General features: G+C 46.7%; 2 protein-coding genes across 2 annotated transcripts; both read right to left on the reverse strand.

The window, feature by feature from the left end:
• Positions 1-733: 733 nt before the first annotated feature.
• LOC140899165 (ficolin-2) lies at positions 734-21,604 on the reverse strand. The gene is made up of 9 exons (XM_073314124.2): positions 21,521-21,604; positions 13,730-13,890; positions 12,199-12,312; positions 11,047-11,100; positions 8,926-8,961; positions 7,933-8,063; positions 6,630-6,759; positions 4,202-4,336; positions 734-3,560 (listed from the first exon to the last, which is right to left on the reverse strand). Exons 2-9 carry the CDS (start codon positions 13,860-13,862, stop codon positions 3,313-3,315), a joined length of 981 nt encoding a protein of 326 aa, XP_073170225.2. The 5' UTR covers positions 13,863-13,890; positions 21,521-21,604; the 3' UTR covers positions 734-3,312.
• On the reverse strand, positions 18,374-21,585 carry LOC140899164 (uncharacterized). The gene is made up of 2 exons (XM_073314118.2): positions 21,496-21,585; positions 18,374-21,130 (listed from the first exon to the last, which is right to left on the reverse strand). The coding sequence occupies exons 1-2, from the start codon at positions 21,533-21,535 to the stop codon at positions 20,160-20,162; spliced, it is 1,011 nt and encodes a 336-aa protein (XP_073170219.2). The 5' UTR covers positions 21,536-21,585; the 3' UTR covers positions 18,374-20,159.
• Positions 21,605-22,451: the final 847 nt, after the last annotated feature.

A 22,451-nucleotide genomic window follows, 5' to 3' on the forward strand; every position in this document is an offset into this window, starting at 1 on the left:
CTACAGTACTTGTTTGAGGTGAATTGAAAAATACTATTTCTTTTGTTTATCCTTTTTACAGTGCAAATATTTGTAATAAAAATGATAATATAAAGTGAGCGGTGTACACTTCGTATTCTGTGTTGTAATTGAAATCAATATATTTGAAAATGTAGAAAAACATCCAAAATATTTAATAAATTTCAATTGGTATTCTATTGTTTAACAGTGTGATTAAAACTGTGATGAATCGCGATTAATTTTTAAAATCATGATGAATGTTTTTGAGTTAATTGCGTGAGTTAACTGCGACTAATTGACAGCCCTATAGTATAGTCAATAAAGTGCAGCTACTTTCCTGAGAATTTCTTCTGCTCTTTGGATCTTGAGCACAGACGGCAACCTTTGTGAGGCAGACAGTTGTGGCTAGGGGCTGGATCACAGAGCTACAAACCAGTGTCTACCCATGACTCTTTTTGATTCAATGCATATACATTTGGACAAATCATCTAAACTACATCACTATATCAATTTCTCTGTCTGTAAAACAGGGATAATGATACTCACCTGCCTTTGTCAAGCCCTTTGAGATCTTCTGATGAAAAGAACCCAGTATTTATTTTCATTTGTTTTATGTTACTAATATAATAATCCCCGCAAATGACCGTGAGGGCCATGGTGCATAAACCAGTAAGAAAACTAGAGCAAGGCAAAAGATGTAATCATACCACACAAAATGTACTTTACATGCCTCGTTAAACATACTTTATTAATTTATTGTGACATATGCAGTTTTCTTTTAACCAGTGAGGATTATGCTTCATAGTATAGCATAGCACTACTGTAGAGATAAAGGGGTCTTAGTAATTTAAGACTTAACTCTAAAGCTCTGGGTGCCATCCTGGCCCCACTGAAATCAATGGCAAAACCTCCATTGACTTCATTGGTGCCTGGATTTCACTCCTGGTGTTCAGTCTTTGTTGGGAAGTGGGGCGAGCTTAATATCCTTCGTGTAAATGGTAAATGGTGTAATTATCCTTGGTGTAAATGCAAATTAGCATGGGACAAATATCTTGCTTTCTCCAGGCTCATGATCTTAAAAAAAAAAAAAACTGGTTAAAAATTTTTGATCTTCTGCAATTAACTGCAGATGCATCATCATGCTATGAGCTCTGATGCAATGATGAATTTCATCACCAAGTGCCAAATCTTAAAACCTTCACTCAGCTCTTACTATGGCAAAACTGTCACTGAAATCAGAGGGATTTTCCTTTAATTTAGCAGGAATGAAAAAAGGGATGTCAGGATGTGGCTCAATAATTGTGACAAATGCGCAGCAGCAGCTCACAGCTTGGCCGCTGCCCTGCCGGCAGCACTGGCTCTGCCTTGGTTCTAACAGAAGTAGAATGGAACGGGCTGGGCATTCACACTTGAACAGAGAGCTCCTGACAACATGGTTTTACAAAAGGTAGATCGTGCCAAACCAACCTGATCTCCTTCTTTGAGAAAGTAAAAGATTTTTTAGACAAAGGAAACACAGTGGATCTAATTTACCTAGATTTCAGTAAGGCGTTTGATACCGTGCCACATAGGGAATTATTAGTTAAATTGGAAAAGATGGGGATCAATATGAAAATTGAAAGGTGGATAAGAAATTGGTTAACAGGGAGACTACAGCGGGTCCTGCTGAAAGGTGAACTGTCAGGCTGGAGGGAGGTTACCAGTGGAGTTCCTCAGGGATCAGTTTTGGGACCAATCTTATTTAATCTTTTTATTACTGACCTCGGCACAAAAAGTGGGAGTGTGCTAATAAAGTTTGCAGATGATACAAAGCTGGGAGGTATTGCCAATTTAGAGAAGGACCGGGAAATCATAAAGGAAGATTTGTATGACCTTGTAAAATGGAGTAATAGTAATAGGATGAAATTTAATAGTGAGAAGTGTAAAGTTATTCATTTAGGGATTAATAACAAGAATTTTAGTTATAAGCTGGGGACGCATCAATTAGAAGTAACGGAGGAGGAGAAGGACCTTGGAGTATTGGTTGATCACAGGATGACTATGAGCTGCCAATGTGATATGGCCGTGAAAAAAGCTAATGCGGTCTTGGGGTGCATCAGGCGAGGTATTTCCAGTAGAGATAAGGAGGTGTTAGTACCGTTATACAAGGCACTGGTGAGACCTCACCTGGAATACTATGTGCAGTTCTGGTCTCCCATGTTTAAGAAGGACGAATTCAAACTGGAACAGGTACAGAGAAGGGCTACTAGGATGATCTGAGGAATGGAAAACCTGTCTTATGAAAGGAGACTCAAGGAGCTTGGCTTGTTTAGCCTAACTAAAAGGAGGTTGAGGGGAGATATGATTGCTCTCTATAAATATATCAGAGGGATAAATACCAGAGAGGGAGAGGAATTATTTAATTCCTCAGTACCAATGTGGACACAAGAACAAATGGATATAAACTGGTCATTGGGAAATTTAGACTTGAAATTAGATGAAGGTTTCTAACCATCAGAGGAGTGAACTTTTGGAATAGCCTTCCAAGGGAAGCAGTGGGGGCAAAAGACCTATCTGACTTTAAGATTAAACTCGATAAGTTTATGGAGGAGATGGTATGATAGGATAACATGATTTTGGTAATTAATTGATCTTTAAATATTCATGGTAAATAGGCCCAATGGCCTGTGATGGGATGTTAGATGGGGTGGGATCTGAGTTACTATAGAGAATTCTTTCCTGGGTGTCTGGCTGGTGAATCTTGCCCATATGCTCAGGGTTTAGCTAATCGCCATATATGGGGTCGGGAAGGAATTTTCCTCCGGGGCAGATTGGCAGAGGTCCTGGAGGTTTTTCGCCTTCCTCTGTAGCATGGGGCATGGGTCACTTGCTGGAGGATTCTCTGCTCCTTGAAGTTTTTAAACCACGATTTGAGGACTTCAATAGCTCAGACATAGGTGAGAGGTTTATCGCAAGAGTGGGTGGGTGAGATTCTGTGGCCTGTGTTGTGCAGGAGGTCGGACTAGATGATCATAATGGGCTCTTCTGACCTTAGGATCTATGAAACTCAACGTGACCAGGAAAAGGAAAAGGTTGGTATTAAACATCAGTGTGTTTGCTTGGGTGCTTCCAGCTATGGGCCTCATCCGCACACACTGATGTCAATGGAAAGACTCCCATTGACTTCACTGGGCTTCAGATCAGGCTCTAAGGCCCAGATCCGGTAGGCACCTAACTTCCGTGGAAATCAATGGGCTTAAGGCATCTAACTACCTGGGAGGGTCCATTCCCACACATTGCTGGAGAGCGACCTCCCGCTGCACTCTCCTTGTGCTAAACCGGCCTGAACTTCATCTCTGAGACTTTGTAGGAATAGTGAGCCCCTTTGCCTGTTACCCAGATGACACTGTCAGCGTAGCTCTTGTGGGGCCCCAGCAGGTACAGCCCATTCAGATTGGAACCGTGACACTTGTTGTACCACCAGCCGCCCTTGTACAGCAGAGCACAGTTCGCCGAATGCATATCATTGTCACTGTCTTTGGTTGTAAACGTCATATTTCTATGGCCAGACAAGGAATCACCTGTTAAAACATCAGAAGCAAGAACATGGTTGTGTGTGTACAAAGCACTTTCAGGCTCTGAGAGATGTCCTGGTCCCCTGCATTTGACTATTAATCAAGTCGCAGGGATTCTCTATTCCACACTTTGGCTATACAGCTATGGTTCCTTTTGTTTAATATGTAGCATGCCTCTAATAGCTCCTTTCCCTTCCCAAACAATATTTAAAAATAGGAGGCTAGCTGTGGGGGAAAAGACCCAGCAGGGCCTCACTTTAGTAAGTTCCCCCAACCAAACATCCTCTTTCTGGACGCTGGAGGGCTTGACAAAGCCCTGGCTGGGATGATTTAACTGGGAATTGGTCCTGCTTTGAGCAGGGGGTTGGACTAGATGACCTTCTGGGGTCCCTTCCAACCCTGATATTCTATGATTCTGTGATTCTATGGAGGACCAAGAATTCTGAGTTCAACTCCAGTTAACATTCACAAGTGTGGTGAAAACATCATGCTGATGGCCTGCACTGGAATGTCGCATGGACTTTCTTCCCACCTCCCCTTTCAGGTAATCTCTGAGTTGGTAGAACTGCCAGAGATACTCTGTGCTTTTGATGGTTGTTCATGATACCTCCCTTGTACAGAAAGTGCAGAATGGGCCCCAAACTTACCTGCAGTGCCTGTAAGAAACTTTCCTAGGTTCAGTCTGTATTTGTCAGATTGTCCTGAAATGCTGAAGGTCTCATAGTGGGCAAAGGATTTATTGTTTTCCGTGTCACTCAGATCGACACGAAGTTCACAAGTTTCTAGAGACAAAACGGAAACAAAAATGTCAATCACGTTCCATGAACGTTCTGCCTGATCTTTGTAAGGAGGGGTTGAGACATGTCTGTCCAACCCCAGGAATACAAGCAGATGAATCACTTTATGTGTCCTGTATCAGAGGGGTAGCCATGTTAGTCTGGATCTTTAAAAGGGGCAAAGAGTCCTGTGGCACCTTATAGACTAACAGACATATTGGAGCATAAGCTTTCGTGGGTGAACACCCACTTCGTGAAATGCATGTAGTGGAAATTTCCAGAGGCAGGTATAAATATGCAAGCAAGAATCAGGCTAGGGATAATGAGGTTAGTTCAATCAGGGAGGCTAAGGCCCTCTTCTAGCAGTTGAGGTGTGAACAGCAAGGGAGGAGAAACTGCTTTTGTCATTGGCGACCCATTCACAGTCGGTGTTTAATCCTGAGCTGATGGGGTCAAATTTGCAAATGACCGAAGCTCAGCAGTTTCTCGTTGAAGTCTGGTCCTGAAGTTTTTTTGCTGTAGGATGGCCACTTTTACATCTACTATTGTGTGTCCAGGAAGGTTGAAGTGTTCCCCTACAGGTTTTTGTATACTGCCATTCCTAATATCTGATTTGCATCCATTTATCCTTTTACGTAGGGACTGTCCAGTTTGGCCGATGTACATAGCAGAGAGACATTGCTGGCTCATGATGGCATATATTACATTGGCGGACGTGCAGGTGAATGAACCTGTGATGGTGATGGTGTGGCTGATCTGGTTAGGTCCTGTGATGGTGTCGCTGGTGTAGATATGTGGGCAGAGTTGGCATCAAGGTTTGTTGCATGGATTGGTTCCTGAGTTAGAGTTACTATGGTGCGGTGTGTCGTTGCTGGTGAGAATATGCTTCAGGCTGGCGGGTTGTCTGTGAGCGAGGACTGGCCTGCCTACCAAGGCCTGTGAAAGTGAGGGATCATTGTCCAGGATGGTTTGTAGAGTTCTGTTGGTTTCTTTCTTGGGCTTGTCTTGCAGCAGGAGGCTTCTGGGTACACATCTAGCTCTGTTGATCTGTTTCCTTATTTCCTCATGCAGTCATGTTAACACCACCCTATACCGAAAACCCACCGACCGCTACGCCTACCTTCATGCCTCCAGCTTCCATCCTGGACACACGACATGATCCATTGTTTACAGCCAAGCGCTGAGGTACAACCGCATTTGCTCCAACTCCTCAGACAGAGACCAACACCTACAAGATCTTCACCAAGCATTCTCAAACCTACGATACCCGCACAAGGAAATAAGGAAACAGATCAACAGAGCCAGACGTGTACCCAGAAACCTCCTGCTGCGAGACAAGCCCAAGAAAGAAACAAACAGAACTCCACTGGCCATCACAAACAGTCTTCAGCTAAAACCTCTCCAATGCATCGTCAGTGATCTACAACCCATCCTGGACAACGATCCCTCACTTTCACAGGCCTTGGGAGGCAGGCCAGTCCTCGCTCACAGACAACCTGCCAGCCTGAAGCATATTCTCACCAGCGACGACACACCGCACCATAGTAACTCTAACTCAGGAACCAATCCATGCAACAAACCTTGATGCCAACTCTGCCCACATATCTACACCAGCGACACCATCACAGGACCTAACCAGATCAGCCACACCATCACCATCACTGGTTCATTCACCTGCGCTTCCACCAATGTAATATACGCCATCATGTGCCAGCAATGACCCTCTACTATGTACATCGGCCAAACTGGACAGTCCCTACGTAAAAGGATAAATGGACACAAATCAGATATTAGGAATGGCAATATACAAAAACCTGTAGGGGAACACTTCAATCTCGCTGGACACACAATAGCAGATGTAAAGGTGGCCATCCTGCAGCAAAAAAACTTCAGGACCAGACTTCAACGAGAAACTGCTGAGCTTCAGTTCACTTGCAAATTTGACCCCATCAGCTCAGGATTAAACACCGACTGTGAATGGGTCGCCAACGACAAAAGCAGTTTCTCCTCCCTTGCTGTTCACACCTCAACTGCTAGAAGAGGGCCTCAGCCTCCCTGATTGAACTAACCTTGTTATCCCTAGCCTGATTCTTGCTTGCATATTTATACCTGCCTCTGGAAATTTCCACCACATGCATTTCACGAAGTGGGTGTTCACCCATGAAAGCTTATGCTCCAATACGTCTCTTAGTCTATAAGGTTGCACAGGGCTCTTTGCTGCTTTTATGTATCCTGTCTCCAAGGAGATGGTCTGGCGGAGAACAAAAACCAGAAAAGAATCCATCAGTGATTTTGTTACCAAGGGATGTTAACAGGTGGATATTGTCATTCCCCAGCCAGAATTCCGTCAGCTGGTTCCCAAAACCCTTCTTGTATGAATCCCAGTCACGGAAAAAATCCACTGAACCATCTGCGCGTCTCTGGAAAACCTGCAAGGAAATGAGAGGGTGAGAGGTGGAAGACTGCATCATGGTTTCTATCCATCATAAAGCAGCTGCCTGACATACCATTACTTCATACCTGCACATGAACCCACTATACTTCGCATTCACGTAATGCTTTCCAATATATCTCCCTGCAACAGATCAGTCCTGCTCTACAAAAATGGGTACCACTACCTTCATCTGTAGAGAAGGAGGAGGCTCAGAGATGGGATGTGACCTGGCCAAGTTCAAAGAGTGACTCTGGCTCCCATCAGCTCATTTATCTGGGCAAATCCATGTCTATCTACTTCTTTTAACTACACGTTAGACTGATGGAGCTAACTCTTCAGGCCAGGAAGTGTTGAAAACCCCCTCTTAGCTGGTAACCTCTCTGCTCCATGCCCCATGTCTCTTTCACTCTGTGGCTTGAAGAACATAAAAACCCTTCAGTAGTTGGGATACGACATAGTTACGGCCTTGCAATCTTTTGCCATCACATAAAGGTCTTTCACGCCTTGGCCAGACTGTCAGGTGCTGAGAATGCTGTGTAGGCAATGTGCTTAACCTCTGGGGTGTGTCTGCATGGCTCCAGTGACGACTCAAGCTAGCCATCCGAGCTCAGACCTTGGGGTCCAAGCTGCCACCTGAGCCGCTACGTCCACACTGCTGGTTTTAGTGTGCTGGGAGCTGTTCCCAGCTACAGTGTAAACATACCCTGGGAGTGCCCACGCCTCCTGGGCTGATGTAAGGAACGACCAGCTCCAAAGGAAGCCCGGTCAGCAGATAAAGAAAGCCAGATGTAGCCCTCCCAGCCACTAGAGGGAGACATGGTCACATGCACTAGGCAGGTTATTACACCTGAAGTCACCTGTAGAGTCTTCCAGGCTAGACAAGACCTAAAAAGCAAATGTGAATAAACCAAAACCTAACAAATACAGAAACTTCCAGGTTTCCACAAACTCAGTTTCTCCTTTTTGAACTGATGGGCTGGCCTGGATATGAAATCTGTGATGATATATTTGGGGCATAACTGGATGAATTATTTCAGCTCTGTCTCAACATTTCCTCAATTTAGGACAGATTTACAGCTGCCAGCAAGTGGCAATCCTCACACCTCTGATTAAAATCAAACGTGTTCTCTATAACACCCTCGTCCCCGCCACACTCCCTCTCACTTACAGTCCAGCCTCCACCGTCTGTATCCATGTCACAGAAGACAGTGATGGAATCATCAGCAACTCCTGGGTAGATGGCGTACCAGCCGCTCAGCGTTCTCCCTTTGGTTAACAGCTCCTTGCAGTTTCTGGGTCCTAGACAAAATGGAAAATTAACCATGCATTGATTGAAAGCGCGGGACTGGATCTGATTGTGCAAGGGGTGGGTGAAGAGTCAATGTGATCTTGACTGCTATACTGGAGCCTTCAGAACTAAAAACAGGCACTGCTATGCTTTGAGCTAAATGGTCAAGGCCCCTGACACCAGACCCCTACTCCTATCCTGTGTGGATCGGTCACAGAGGGGGACCTGTAAGACACACTCACCAGGGGGTTAACTCAGCAGAGTTTAGACAGCTGGTTTGTTTCATCTTTTTTCACTAGGGAGAGGCTGTGCCTGGCCCTGGCAGGTGCGTAAGGGCAGGGGAAGGCACCTGGACCTTCATGCCCTACTCCTAAGCCCTGTCTCTGCCCCCCTGTTCCCTGAGCAAAAGGGCTGCTCAAAGCTAATGCCAACAATGTCCACAAAAGGCATGGAGAAGAGTGGGGTTAGGGCCCTGGCTCTGCACCTTGTACCCTGCCACCCATCAGTGGGAACGGGCTGGCATGCCCATACAGGCTGGAGGAGGGTCCAGGAGGCACCTTTCACGAGGGCATCAGGGACTGCTCCGGCCACCTTAAATAATATTATGAGTTAGTGGGTCTTTCTGAAATAAGACTCAATATTACTCATTCTGTGCCTTGGGTAGGGGAGGCGGTGTGGGAGCAGTAGTTCCTACACTGAAGCGGGAGAAGGAAGTGTTGTGGTAATAGGTTGTTTTGTTTTGAAATGGCGGCTATTTGAGACGTTAACCATCCTCCTGAGGGATTGGAGACAGACTGCAGCTCAGGGCGGACACAGCTGCTACTGTCAGTTAAATCATTCTTTTGCTATATGGGAGAGTGCAGAGGTTCTTACCTGTTGTTTCTGGTTCTCCGGACTCTCCTTTCTCTCCTAGAATGGAGCACAGGTTTAAATACTTGCAAGAGTTGGAGATCACACTGTAACCTCAGAACTCATGGGGCGTCAGCCTGACTTGCTGCAGGAAAATACACTAATGCCATGCATCTGAAGAAGTGGGTTTTTTTTACCCACGAAAGCCTATGCCCAAATAGATCTGTTAGTCTTTAAGGTGCCACTGGACTCCTCATTGTTAATGCCCTTCCAACATCTCCAGAGCTGCATGAATTTGGCATAGATGGTACAATACAGAAAAAGAGGGCAGAAGAGGAGCATTACATTTAGAAGCGTGTGAAGTACGTAGACACTTTTTAAAAAAAAAAAAGTTAATATTTGGGGGTTTATTCTCCATTTGTAAAAATTTGATTCACTTGGGTAAACAAGATGAAAGTAGCTTGATGCAGAATTGCTCCTGGCTGACTGTTCAGAGACTTCAGGCAGCCAGATGCAATGGGTAACATTTTCAAAAGCACATAGAAACCTTACAAACCTACGGCCCGTTAAAAAGCAGAGCTGGCCGGAGCATGACAATTCCATTTAGCGGCAACTCTGGAGGTTTTGAACTTTGTTTTCATTCCACACTGGCATGAAAACAAAACCTTTTTTGTGGAAAATGAAATTGTGTTGAGATGTCCATGTTCCGATCGAAACCTGGGCTCTTCTATTCGAGAAGGTTTTTGGGTACAGGGCTCTCTGGTTACTTCTGACAAGAGAGACTCTCTCCCATACTTTATAGCCTGGTGGTTAAGACACTGGAATGTGGGAGAAGGGAGTTCAAGTCCCTGTTCTTTTTGAGACAGGATGATCTGGGATGAAAAACTCTGCTCTGAATCAGCCAGAGGAGAGACTTGATCCTGGCTCCCCTACATCAGGGTTTAAATTCACCCGGAGCTATTCAGAGCTCTGCTCTGGTAAATATTTCTGGGCCCCTGTGCACCTCACGGGGCTGAAGCCCCGAGGCCCTGTGCCCCCCCACCCCTGTGGGGCTAAGCCCCGAGACCCCCCCGTCCTCTCAGCTGAAGCCCAGAGCCCTGCCACCAGGTCAGAAGTCCTGAGCTCCCCACACCACCAGCCCAGCAGCTGAAGCCATCCTCTCCCCAGGGCCTGGAGGTTTTTATAGCCTGTTGGGAGAGGGCACATGGGGGGCTCTGGGAAATAATCTACGAGAATTTGAGTTCTGTTCCACATCACAGGCCAGTGTGCTGATCACCAGCCTCTGAGAGTCTTGCTCTCTAGAGAGCCGTGGCCCGTTACTAAAACTTCATTTTGGTGAAAATATTCCAACCGATTCTACTCCTTAGGTGCTTTTGAAAATTGTACCTGATGTTCCTTCAAAACCCAGAGCAAGTTCTAGATGCAGTAGCTGGTTGCAAAGAAAGATGAGGGTGAAATGGTATTTGTCACAAGCCTCAGTCACTGTCTCCCTCATGTACAGTATTGGATTAGCTGAGCATGAATTCCTGTAAGTGCTAAGAAATATTTGTAAGTACCTGCAGGCCTCTTTGAACTAGCAGGCACTACAGATCTATTGCACCTTACATGCCTGTCACTGTGGGTATGTCTACACTGATGTGATTTGCAGCTCCTGAAGACGTATTCGTGCTAGATTTCACCGAGCAGCTTGCTGACAATAGCCGTGAGGACGTAGTGGCACAAGATTCAGCATATGCTGCACAAGTTTGCCTGACCGCTCTGGCTACCCACATTTGTAGCTTAGACCGTGCTACCATGTGTTCACTTCTGTTGCTAGCAAGCTAGCTAGATTAATGCTAATGTGAGTACAGCGACATGAACTGCAAATCACGCCCCCGGCTGCACTGTAGCCATCCCTGCATGTCATTAAAGTACAGAAGGGCCACAGCTTTGCAATGAGAAGAATTATTTGAATTGATCAATCACCTTTCAGTCCAAGGAGGTTAAACAGTGGAAAGATTTATCTGAAGTGCAACAATTTCAATGGGGGGCTCAGAACTGAGGTTCTATTGGGGTAAAAGTTTTCCCAAATGTAACCTGAAGACAAGCATGTTCAGAAGCTGTTACTGTGATGGAATCCAAGTGACTAGTTCTTTCTTTCTTTACCTTTCTCCCCTGCTGGTCCCACCTTTCCAGGGATCCCTGGAGCTCCCCGTTCCCCTACGAACACAAGAGGGTAAATATTTGACAGCGCAAGCCCTGACCAATTCAAACATACCAGCTAGAAGTGAACTGAATCCCCACATCTGCCATTTCTGATCTGAGTCATGAGGCTGCAACTTAGAGTCCAGAGAGAGGATCCTTCCGCTGGATTTTCACATCACATCAGTGTCCGGTTGGGGTATCCATCCCAGAGAATGTATCAGACCCTGCTTCCACTAAGCCATTGTCATGGGTGCAACTCAGATAGCAGCTAGCTCTTAGTTTTAACAAATCTCTCTGTATCAGCGTTTCTCAAACTGTGGTCCGTGAGAGTACTCCAGGGGGTCCATCGGCCCTGCTGATCAACTCCTCCCACTCCCTCCCTCAACTTCTCCCCCTCCCTTCCAGAGCCTTCTGCACTCCGTACAGGAGGCGCTGGGGGGAAGGGGGAGGAGTGGGGTTGGGGTGCGCTCAGGGGAGGGAGCGTAAAGAGGCGGAGAAGAGGAGGGGCAGGGCTGAAGCGGGGGAGGGAAGAGATGGGGTGGGGCCTTGGGGGAAGGGGTGGAGTAGGGATGGGGCGTGGGGCTGAGCGGGGAGCTTGAGGGGGTCCGTGAAAAATTTTATATCAAAATGGGGTCCTCGGGTTTCTAAAGTTTGAGACCACTGCTCTATATGGTCAAATCGTTTATTGGTATATATGAGTCCTGGCAGATAGATCTGTAACCAGCGGTGAGGGAGGATGTCAGTCTGTTACAGCAGCAGAAAGCAGCACTTGGCCCTTTGGCTCCTGCTTTACCAGCTCACACTCTGGAGATCCCTGGTGTGCTAGCCAAGGTGGTGGCCATCAAAGATACGCAGCTGGCCTCCCTTCCACAGCCCACAGGCTACCATTGTTCTGGTCAGAGGAAAAAGAAATTGACAATGTTTCAGAGCCAGCTTGTTAGTTCTGGCCCCTCCATGTGGAGTTATAGACTGGCATAGTGACCAGCCTGTTTGAGGCACCTTTTCCTCATGTTGGGGACTCATAAGGATCTCCACGGGCTGAACTATTTTAACATCACTCATTCACTTTTCTGCCATCCAAGGCAGAGTCTCCCTCAGCCCCTGGACACATACCTCTCATTCCTGCACGTCCAGGGTCACCTTTGGGCCCCATGGCACCAGGAATCCCAGGGCAGCCCTGGAGAACAGCGAGCTTCTCTGAACCGCTGAGACCCACTATTTTCACATCTGGAGAAAGAAATGACATGTGAGAAGGTCCATAGGGCTGAAACTTTCCGCAGAACCCTGAGAGAAATAAATCCTGCAAATGAGAATCTCCACAAGCTAGCTTTCTTTTCTTTTCTTTTCTTTTCTTTCCTTTTCTTTTCTTAAATACAAAAACCACAGCCTCAATTTAAATAGCCTCTTAATTCCTCAAAACTTTCATGAATTTGCATGTATTAAATTAACCACCAGAACAGACCGTACAGCAGACACTGGAGAACCTCAAAAAGGATTTTCAAGTGACACAAAAACTGGTGGATTAGAGAGGGTCTGGGTGAAAACTAATCACACTGCCATGTGATCTGGATAGATGAGAGCAGTGGGGACTGCAAGCAACAAGAGACCATTCAAAGCTTGTAAATGTGAAGTCAGTGGGAGTTTTGTCATTGGCTTCATCGGGAACAGGATTGTACCCCGACATCTGGGAAGAGGAAATCAAGAAAGCTACACAAGATGTGACCAAGCAGCCTCACCTACTGCGTTAAACACAAACCACAGTCATTGCTTTCACCTTGTTTTATTAATATGATCCCAGGGACTTTTTCCTACAACCATGTACTGCTGCAAGAAAGATAGGTAACCAGGGTTCACGACGCTGGGAGGAAAGTGTCTTTGAGCAGCTCTTAAGAAGTGTGAAATAAAGGAACATTTGAGAAATGCCAGAGTATTGTGCATGTGTGAATTTCTATAAACTTTAGAGATTTTCTGACTTTCACATTAATTCCAAAGATCTGACTAACATCTCCCTAGGAGCAAACCAAAAGTAGCTATGGGTAGAGGTATCTATTCCCATTCTAGTTTACTTCTTATATCAGACTTATTCTGTTCTAGTCCTTACATCAGATCTGTTCCATTCTACTTTATATCATGTGCATCATATTCTGTTCCTTTTATGAGGTCTATTCTATTCCTGATATCATCTCCATCACTGTAGTACCTGAGCTCACTGGACAGAATCAGTAGAGAATGGAACATGGCAAGATTTTCATTTAATCAGATTATTCTTTAACTGGAGAATGTTGCTGTTCAAGGACTGCCAAAGAGTAAAATCAGGGCTGATGTAATAAAAAGCATCTCATCTTGTGAATGCCATTCTTCTCCAATCTAGTAGCTGGGGGTTTCACAGCCCCTTTGCTCCGTCTCATACTATGCCATGGAACAGCCCAACAGCAATGGAAAGGCATTAGTTATACAGTGCATATGTTAGCCATCTTGTTTCTTGATTAAAAGTGATTTAATTAAGGAAGAAAATAAGAAGGGCTAATATTAAACTTCATATTCTAACTGATGAGGAATTTTGTGCATTCTAAATTCTGCATCTTAAAGTGGGGACTAGTCAGATCCATGTTATGAAAAGGTAACAGGTTTGTCTGTGACTCACCTGGGCAGGTGTCCTGAGCCTCACAAACCGCTGCTGCTAGGCAGAGTACGGCGAGGAGGGTTTGCTGGGCAGCTCTCCTCATGGCTGGTGCTGGTCTCGGCAACGGCAGCTTCGCTCGTCTCCTCATCTTCATGCTCTGTTAGCATCTCAGCCCTGGGAGCCTTTCATATCATATGAAAATACAATAAGTAAACTCCACCTCGGAACTGTAATCTCCCTTACATCCCAGTTTCCACGTTACAGCTGTAAAATGGTTTCCCCTTGGCTTGTTGTGTGGACAGTTTCCCAACTTCAAGAATCTGATACGAAAGTTTCCTGTCACATTGTTCCTCCTGTGTGACTCAGTAAATATTTTGGTGCCAACGGGTCTGCTTCCCATTAATTTTACTTGCTTTCCTTTAAGTGTTGGTGTCAGCAATTCTTCATTTAACTCCTTTATACCAAAGGGTTGAGATTATTTTCCAGCTAGAGCTTCATTCCACTGATGTCAGGGTGAAAGATCAATCTGGCCAAGAAGGATATGCAATTATTGTAAGCATTGCAAAACCTCGGAAAGTATGGTTTACACCTGCCCCAAGACAGCAGAGTGATTAGATCATTAAATCCTGAGAGAGGATTTCACAGGGTTGAACACATGTTCACATCCTGGTTTTTATTTGCTACCTAGTGCTTTACACAGTGAAGAACTGCAGGTTTGATATTGTTGTACTCTTCAGATTGGTCTCCATTCTAACTACTTGTTTGTTGTTAAATTGTTCCATGATACTGCCTCTAGACCAGAGGAGGTTTTGATTTTATGAAGTTATCAGTGATACATAGTGCATGACATCAGAAGCCTATTCTATTCTGTTCTATTCTTATACCCAGTAGTGCATTATGTGGCATGACTGACATCTCTCATGTGTGGTTTGTTCTCTTTTATCCCTTCCCCAGGGGAGACTGTGTGCAGTGGAGTGGTTTGGCAGTGTGTGGGGTGTTGTGGGTTGTTTATTAATGTTCATGGTATTCCAGATTTATATTAGAACAGGCAGGTTGAAGAAATGTACCTTTTATTTGGAGTGGAGGCTGATGATGATCACGACGATTTTTAGTGGGGGTGGGGTGGGGATTTACCCAGTCTCGGACTGCCCCCAGGGAAGGTTTTGTCTTCCACATAGAGGAACTTTACTGCTGTCAGTCTGAGAGGCTTGTAATGTACACCTCAGTGTGTGTGTGTGTGTTTAAACTCAAGTAGCTTCCTCTTAATTGTTGTATGAGGGGACAGAGTTGAACTGAATCTCAAATAATGCTCACCAGTTGTTGCTGGTGCCCCAGCATTTCCTTTATCTCCTAAAGAAAGAAGTTTCAGATCTTGTGTTACCTGGAGGTCACATCCTGATCTGAGTGTGCAACCCAGCATTGGTATTAAACCCAGGCTAGGGCACATGAATGCTGATGTTTCCTTTCACTACTCTATTAAAAACATATAAATAACGTTTCCAGGGTGGCACATTTGCCCAGAAGGCACAGGCTGTAAGGTACGCTTGCCTTTTAACCCAAGAGCTATATTAAAATGCCAGTTATGTGAAGCATATTGGGAATACATGTCAGAAAAGCAAGATTTCAGAAGTTCCTTCCTTGGACCACGTGAAATGACAAGTACTGTTATTACAGCCCAAACCCTGAAGAATCTCTTGGTGCATCCCAGTGAAACTGATACTATGGCATCCCACTCAAGGATACAGCCTTGGGATGCTGTGTGACCCATTGGATGGATCCAAATGAGATGATAAGAAGAGATGGGGAATAAGGAGTATTCAGGGAATAACTAAAGCAGCAGATGACTCACACAGGACACAGAGCAAAACTGTCAGCAGCTCCCCCCAGCACTGCATCATCAACAGGAAGAGGTCGCAGGGGAGCAGACAGAGCACAAGAAGCAGGGTATGGAGGTATTTGGAAAGCAGCTACCAATCCCATGACACTGAGTTCAGAGGCTCCTGCGCATTTCAAGTGCGGTCTCAATTAACGGAACATTCAGTGCCATCTTTTGAAAATTCTAATGAGCCATTCTCAGTCTCACAGATGCTCCCTGGGGTTTGTGACAGCTTGTCTTCTCTCTGTCCCTCTAGCCTAGTGCAGATGGCCAGTGCAGGTCATCTTCTCCTAGGACGTGCATTTGCATATGGGGGCCAGGAAGTGGAACATCTCTTCCACGCCTTGCTGATCTGCCTGGTTCCTCCTTTGCTGCTCTGTTTGTGCCTCCTTTGTGGCTCCTGTCCTCTGGGAACAACCCTCAGGTAATACAACCGCTAGGTAACCATTGCCTTGCCACACCTATCCTGTGCTGCCATGCTCCCTGTCTGGCCTCAGCTCAGCAAAGCACTTGAGTACGTGATTAGCTTTAACCAGGTGCTTACTGATGTCAGTGGAACATAAACATGCTTAAAGTTAAGCAAGTGCTTCTGCAGGTTTGCTGAATCAAGGACTCTCAGTGCGAGTAACATCAGAAAAGCAGGTGCACCCTCCCATGACAGCGCTAACCTGTATGTCCAGGGAGGCCAGCAGCACCTCTTTCTCCTGGTGAAAACCGGGAACTATTTAGCCGAGGTGCCGTGGCAGAGCTCTGAACCCACTCACCTGTGTGGGAACAGGAGGGGCCTGGATAACGTCTGGTAGCTGGCTACAGATGCAGGGCTGTTGCTGGGAAAGGCTGTAGTCGCTCCCTGAGTGGAGGGAGTTGGAAAGCTGGCAAACCTGACTGGGGGAAAGCCAGATATGTAGGAAGAAGCCCAGGGAAACAGCAGCAAAAGGTAGGATTGTATTGGACTGTGGCTGCTTGTTATTGGGTCTCTGGGCTGGAACCCAGTGTAGAGGGCAGGCCTGGGTTCTCCTACCAGCTGCCGGGAAGCAGTACAGGGTGTTGGAGGTGCCAGCCAGCCAGTGGGTTTGGAAAGATGGTGAATTCCCCAGAAGGGGAGGACATTAGTGACCTGGCCGGAGGGCCAAGCCACGAAGAGGAGACTGCAGTCCCTGGAGTGAGAGGGGCAGCAGGGCAAGACTGCATAGGAGAAGACATCACCAGAGTGGGAGCACTAATACACAGAAGACAGCCAGCAGGAGGTGCCATGAGCAGTGAATAGACCCTGTGACATCAGCGTAAAAAAAAATCACAAGAATGTTGTGATTATTCCAATCCCAAATCTGACAAGCCCCAAAAATTCAGTGTTACAGTGTCATAGATTCCAAGGCCAGAAGGGACCATTGTTATTGACTGTTCTGACTTCTTGTATAACACAGGCCAGAGAACTGCCCCACACTAATTCCTAGAGCAGAGCTTTTAGAAAAAATCCAGTGCTGATTTAAAAATGGTCAGTGATGGAGGATCCACCACAACCCTTGGGAAATTGCCCCAATGGTTAATAATGCTCACTGTCAAATATGTAGGCTTAACTTCCTGTCTGAATTTGTCCAGCTTCAACCTCCAGTCATTGTATCGTGTTACACCTTTCTCTGCTAGATTGAAGAGCCCCTTATTAAATATTTGTTCCTCATGTAGGTACTTATACTGTGATCAAGTCAACCCACAACCTTCTCTTTAAGCTAAATAGATCGAGCTCCTTGAGTCTATCACTATAAGGCAGGGTTTCTACTCCTTTAATCATTCTTGTAGCTCTTCTCTGAACCCTCTCCAATTTATTAACATCCTTCACGAATTGGGGGCACCAGAACTGGACACAGGATTCCAGCAGCAGTCGCACCAGCACCAAATACAGAGGTATAATAACCTCTCTACTGCTACTCAAGATTCCCAGGTTTAGACATCCCAGGATTGCATGAGCTTTTTTGGCCACAGCTTCACACTGGGAACTCATGTTTAGTTGATTATCAACCATGAGCCCCAAATCTTTTTCAGAGTCACTGCTTCCCAGGATAGAGTCCCCCATCCTGTAAGTATGGCCTACATCGTTTGTTAAATTAACCGAGTGCAAAGCTGTGATTATCCCAAGGGCATCACTTAGAGGTGGTTAAGAATTTTCAGTCAAAGCCATTTTTCAGAAGAAAACTGGGTTTTCAACAAAATAATTTTTTTGCAAAAATGTGTCTGCTTTCAGTGGAAAATCTTGAATTTTCATTAAAAAAAGGAACATCCCCAGCGGTGCCCCTGTCATGATGCACTGCTCCCCTCACCAAGACAGGAGATTGTGAGGCCTCATGAGAAATGTAGTCTGACCAGCGAGTCCAGCCAATAGAGGACAGTGGGAGTAAGAAACATCTGAACCACAACTCCCAGGAGGCACCGCAGTGGCATTTCAGAATTGAACTACTGTATATCATTTTTTTGGCAGAAATATTTCAGTTTTTAATTTTTTTGGTAAGAAAATATTTCAGTTTTTGATTTTTTTGTCTTCTCTCAATACTCAAATACTCAATGAGTGAATACTCAAAATTTTCTGTGGAAGAAAAGCCATGTTCCAACCAGCTTTAGTATCCATTGCAAACAGCACTGTCTAGACATTTGTATATGCTAATGGCATAATTGTCCTTGCCTTTGAAACCCAGTCTCACTGTATCTTTTCCATCACTAACTAGTATAAGTGTACATTTTAGGTCCAGTGTGTCCAGGCTCTGGGTATGGCTAAAGCAGCAAATAAGAGGAGACAGTTGTAAAGAGAATCGGAGACACCTTATACTTGTTATTTAATATGGAAACAAACTTAAAAGAACCACCCCCTCGGTTCTTCATCATCCAACTAGTCTTGACCTGATAAATTCTCAGTTCTGTGTTTGCTCGGTAGGGTCTAGCCAGAAGGTCCCTACATATTTTAAAGCCCGCTTCCCCTTTCTAATGTGTCTTTTCATCCCATTCTGTTTCCTTGCTTGTTTTACCTTCTCGCTAATTAGTTCCAAACAGGGTCAGTGTGGAGATTAACTCAGCTTTATTGTACCAGCCCTGGAGCAGGCTCAGGAAAGCTCTGGCAACTCCTTTGGAAAGTGCGGCAGAACCTGGGGGAGAGAGCATGCTGTTTTCTTTAGCGACCAAAGTGAAGGCCCAGACGCCAGCAGCATCACAGAGCCATGGGCTTCTTTTTCTTCAGTGTGCTGCATACAGTTGGTTCAGTTCCTGATTGGTAAAAGGTGCACAATTCACAGATGTCCTTATTCCTGTTCTGGGAATGTCCAAATTTACTCAATTTTCAGAGCCGAATCTACAGTCACAGGATATGAACCACCCAACCTTTCACTCCCACCTTGATACATATCACCACTATACGGTACAATTGATTGATGTTGCGTTTTCAATGGTCAAACATATTATTAACTTTTGGAAATCAGAGCAAACGCTTCTACATGAAACCGGATGGAGAACACGCATTCTGTACAGGCACAAGGGAAACTCATACCAAATAAGGGCCCAGTCATGCCAATGCTTATCAAGCATAGTACCTACTAATGTCTGCAGTCACACTGAAGTCAGTGGGACTACGTAGGTTAGTACGCAGGCTGCATGGTACTAACTGTGTGCAACAGTGACCCCAAGAGAGAAATGGGAGGGTTTTTATTTAATTTGGCCATTTTAACTTGGCATCGCTATATAGCCAAACTCCGGTTGAAAATGCCTATATGGCCATGTCCTCCATCCAAGACCCCACCGCAGCTGAACCTAAATCTTACAGCAAAGTCTCTGGATTCTACAGTGCTCTGTTGCAGCAGACTAGAAATTTGGTGGCAGTTTCATTAAATTAAGAATGGAGGCTTTTCATGATTTTGGTATGAAAATGAACGCAACGATCAATACAGCTGCCCTGTTGTTAGTTTTGACTTTTTCTTTCCCCCTTGCAAAAGCAGTTTGTTGGTTTTCAACAAACTCTGCCATTTAGATTACCTGGTTTCACATGCATTTAGCCTCTGATGTGTTTACTTGTCCCAAGAAGCTTGGCTGGGTTTTAACACTCCAAACTTTCCTTAATTGGAGGGCATCTCAGAACACCCTTCTTTGACCAGCTCACTCCCTGCCCCAGGCCAAGACATGCACGGCTCAGGATTCCCCAGGCAACCCAAATGAAAAAAAAGTTTTGCCAGCTAATAAAAAGGAAAAAAGAGAATGTAAGTATGCAAATTCACTGATCCCCAAACAGGCCCAGAGTTACCTGGGAACCCTGCTCCGTTCCCTCACCCATCTCAAACCACTCATGACTCAGCAACAACACCCACTTCTGCCTCCTTTCCTGGTCCCCATCACCTTGCATCCCGAACCCCAAACTTTCCCTTCCCACAGCATCTCCTCATTGTCTCCTCACCCCACCGCATTCCCAAGAGCAGCACACGAGTGGGAAAGAGCTCCACATTCCCCAAAAGGAGCGGATGCCCTGGATTCCATGCCAGGCCGCGTCTTGGATGGGATGTGGCCTGTAGCTGTTGGTCCATGGTCTTCACAGGTGCTGGGCTCTTAGCCTGTGTGGATCCTCTGGTGTGTAATAAGGTTCGAGCTCCGGCTGAAGCTCCGCCCACAGTGGGCACAGGCGTAGGGCCTCTCGCCTGCGTGGGTCCGCTGATGCTGGAGGAGATTGGACCTTGCGCTGAAGCTCTTCCCGCACTGGGCGCACTCGTGCTGCCGCTCCCCCGTGTGGATCTTCTGGTGCTCGCTCAGCTCCGAGCCGCGGCTGAAGCTTTTCCCGCACTGGGCGCACTGGCGGGGTGCATCGGCTGCGTGGAGCCTCTGGTGCCTGATGAGGGCGGAGCTCATGGAGAAGCTCCGCCCACACTGGGCGCACTGGTAGGGCCGCTCGCCCGTGTGGATGGTCCAGTGCTGCAGGAGGTGGGAGCTCAGGCTGAAGCTCTTCCCGCACGCGCAGCGGTAGGGCCGCTCGCCCGTGTGCGTCCGCTGGTGCTGCACCAGGTGGGAGCTGACGCTGAAGCTCCGCCCACACTCGGCGCACACGTAGGGCCGCTCCCCTGTGTGGATCCGCTGGTGTCGGACCAGGTGGGAGCTGACCCGGAAGCTCTTTCCGCACTCGGCGCAGTCATAGGGCCGCTCGCCAGTATGGATCCGTTGGTGCCGCAGGAAGGTGGAGCTCTGGGTGAAGCGTTTCCCGCACTCGGGGCAGGCATAGGGCCGCTCCCCTGTGTGGGTTCTCTGATGGACAGTCAGAGACGAGCTCTTGTTGAAGCTCTTCCCACAGTCCGCGCACGTGTTTGGTCTGTCCTGGTGGGCGAGGCCATCGCCCACCTGAGCAGATTTACCCCAGCTCTGCGCCAGTGGGTTCCTCCGCCGCCTTTCTGGCCTGCACCGAGTCTCACGGGCTCCTCCCCACTCAGGGCTCTGGGATCTCGTGGGTAAAGTCACAGGAGGCTTCACCATCTCAGGGGCTTCATGCAGGGGCTTCTGCTCCTCATTCTCTCTCGGCATCCCATCACCTGCTGGAATGAAAAATAATTTGCTCCCTGCACTGGGGACAAAGAGAACCTCAGGAGCAGGAAGGGCAGTGGGGCTTGTCATGAATATTAAAAGTCACCAGAACTAAACTCCACAAAACCCTTTCTCTGGGAGGGGGACTTATGGTGCCTCAAAATCCCACCTGAGCCATAGATAAAGGATGGGCTGGGGAAGGACCCCTGTTTCATATCAGTTTGGATGGGTGGGAAGCCCTGAATGTCTAGGATATGGTTACTGCAGTGAAGGAGGCGGGATGACAGAATGGCGAGGTCTTACAACAGCTTGGATGGAATTCCACGATTCTTCTCCGTTCATTGAGTTTTGGGATTGGTGCAAGCTTACTCCTCACCTGTGTGGGCACAGCTCACAATCACCTCATGGCCTTGCATATCTGGGACCCACAGCTCTTCTCCTTGTTCTGTCTGGGATCACAGCCGGTTTTGGAACGGGCAGTCCTGTTCAGGGGAAAGGAAGTGTGTGAGATCAGGGTTTGTCACACGTTTGCAGAGCGTTTGTTACAAAAATGGTGCATGGTTTTTAAATGATGCTTCCTTTCTGACGGCAGGTATAGCTCATCTCAACAGAGGGGAAAATGTTCTTGGAGGCTGGTGGCGTAGCTAGGAATGGAAAGGTGAGTGGGCAGGCAATGACCGACTCACGCTAGCTCATTTAAGATGACATTGTGACATGGGCTAGCTGCCCGAGTCTAAGCCGACCCCTTGGGGCTGAGTTAGGGAAGAAGCAAGAGAAACTAAACTGGCTGAAGGCAGTATCTAGTATTTAGTTGGGGATTGGTCCTGCTTTGAACAGCAGGTTGGACTAGATGACCTCCTGAGGTCCCTTCCAACCCTGATAGTCTATGATTCTATGATTTACCCCCGATGCACACACCGCTCCGGGAGTGAAATGTGGGGGGAGATGCAGCTTGTCTCCCTTGAGGCTGAGGAGCTGCCCTGACACCTGCACAGGGAGCAGGAGTCAGCGCTGGGAGGGCTCTGCTTCCAGGGGTGGCTCTCTATCAGTGGGGGGGAGGGGGGGAGTGACCAGGCTCCCAGCTCTGTGGGGAAGGGTGCTCTAGGGGCATGGGTAGGGCAAGTCCCCACGGACAGGCCGAGTGTGGAGAGGACACGGGAATGCTGTACATCTGAGTGACTGCTCAAGCACGACACTCCTGTCCTCACGGAAAGCTCTGAGGGCAGGGAAATTACCCTCCTATTTTATTGATCAAGTTCTGGCAGTGTCCTCAGCCTGATGCAAAACGTAGAAGTGAAGTTAAAGAGCTCACAAAGAGGCAGACACAAAGAA

The sequence above is a fragment of the Lepidochelys kempii genome, chromosome 16 (genome assembly GCF_965140285.1).
Source record: "Lepidochelys kempii isolate rLepKem1 chromosome 16, rLepKem1.hap1, whole genome shotgun sequence".
Taxonomy (NCBI): Eukaryota; Metazoa; Chordata; order Testudines; family Cheloniidae; genus Lepidochelys; species Lepidochelys kempii.

Bases quoted from the DNA above. Each gene is read 5' to 3' on its own strand.
- LOC140899165 (XM_073314124.2), bottom strand. From the start codon at position 13,862: ATGAAGATGAGGAGACGAGCGAAGCTGCCGTTGCCGAGACCAGCACCA. The intron at 12,313-13,729 runs GTGAGTCACAGA...TTCTTTCTCCAG, and splicing joins GGCTCAGGACACCTGCCCAG to ATGTGAAAATAGTGGGTCTC. The intron at 8,962-11,046 runs GTAAAGAAAGAA...GCTCCATTCTAG, and splicing joins GGGACCAGCAGGGGAGAAAG to GAGAGAAAGGAGAGTCCGGA.
- LOC140899164 (XM_073314118.2), bottom strand. From the start codon at position 21,535: ATGCAAGGCCATGAGGTGATTGTGAGCTGTGCCCACACAG. The intron at 21,131-21,495 runs GTGAGGAGTAAG...TTTTCATTCCAG, and splicing joins TGTGAGCTGTGCCCACACAG to CAGGTGATGGGATGCCGAGA.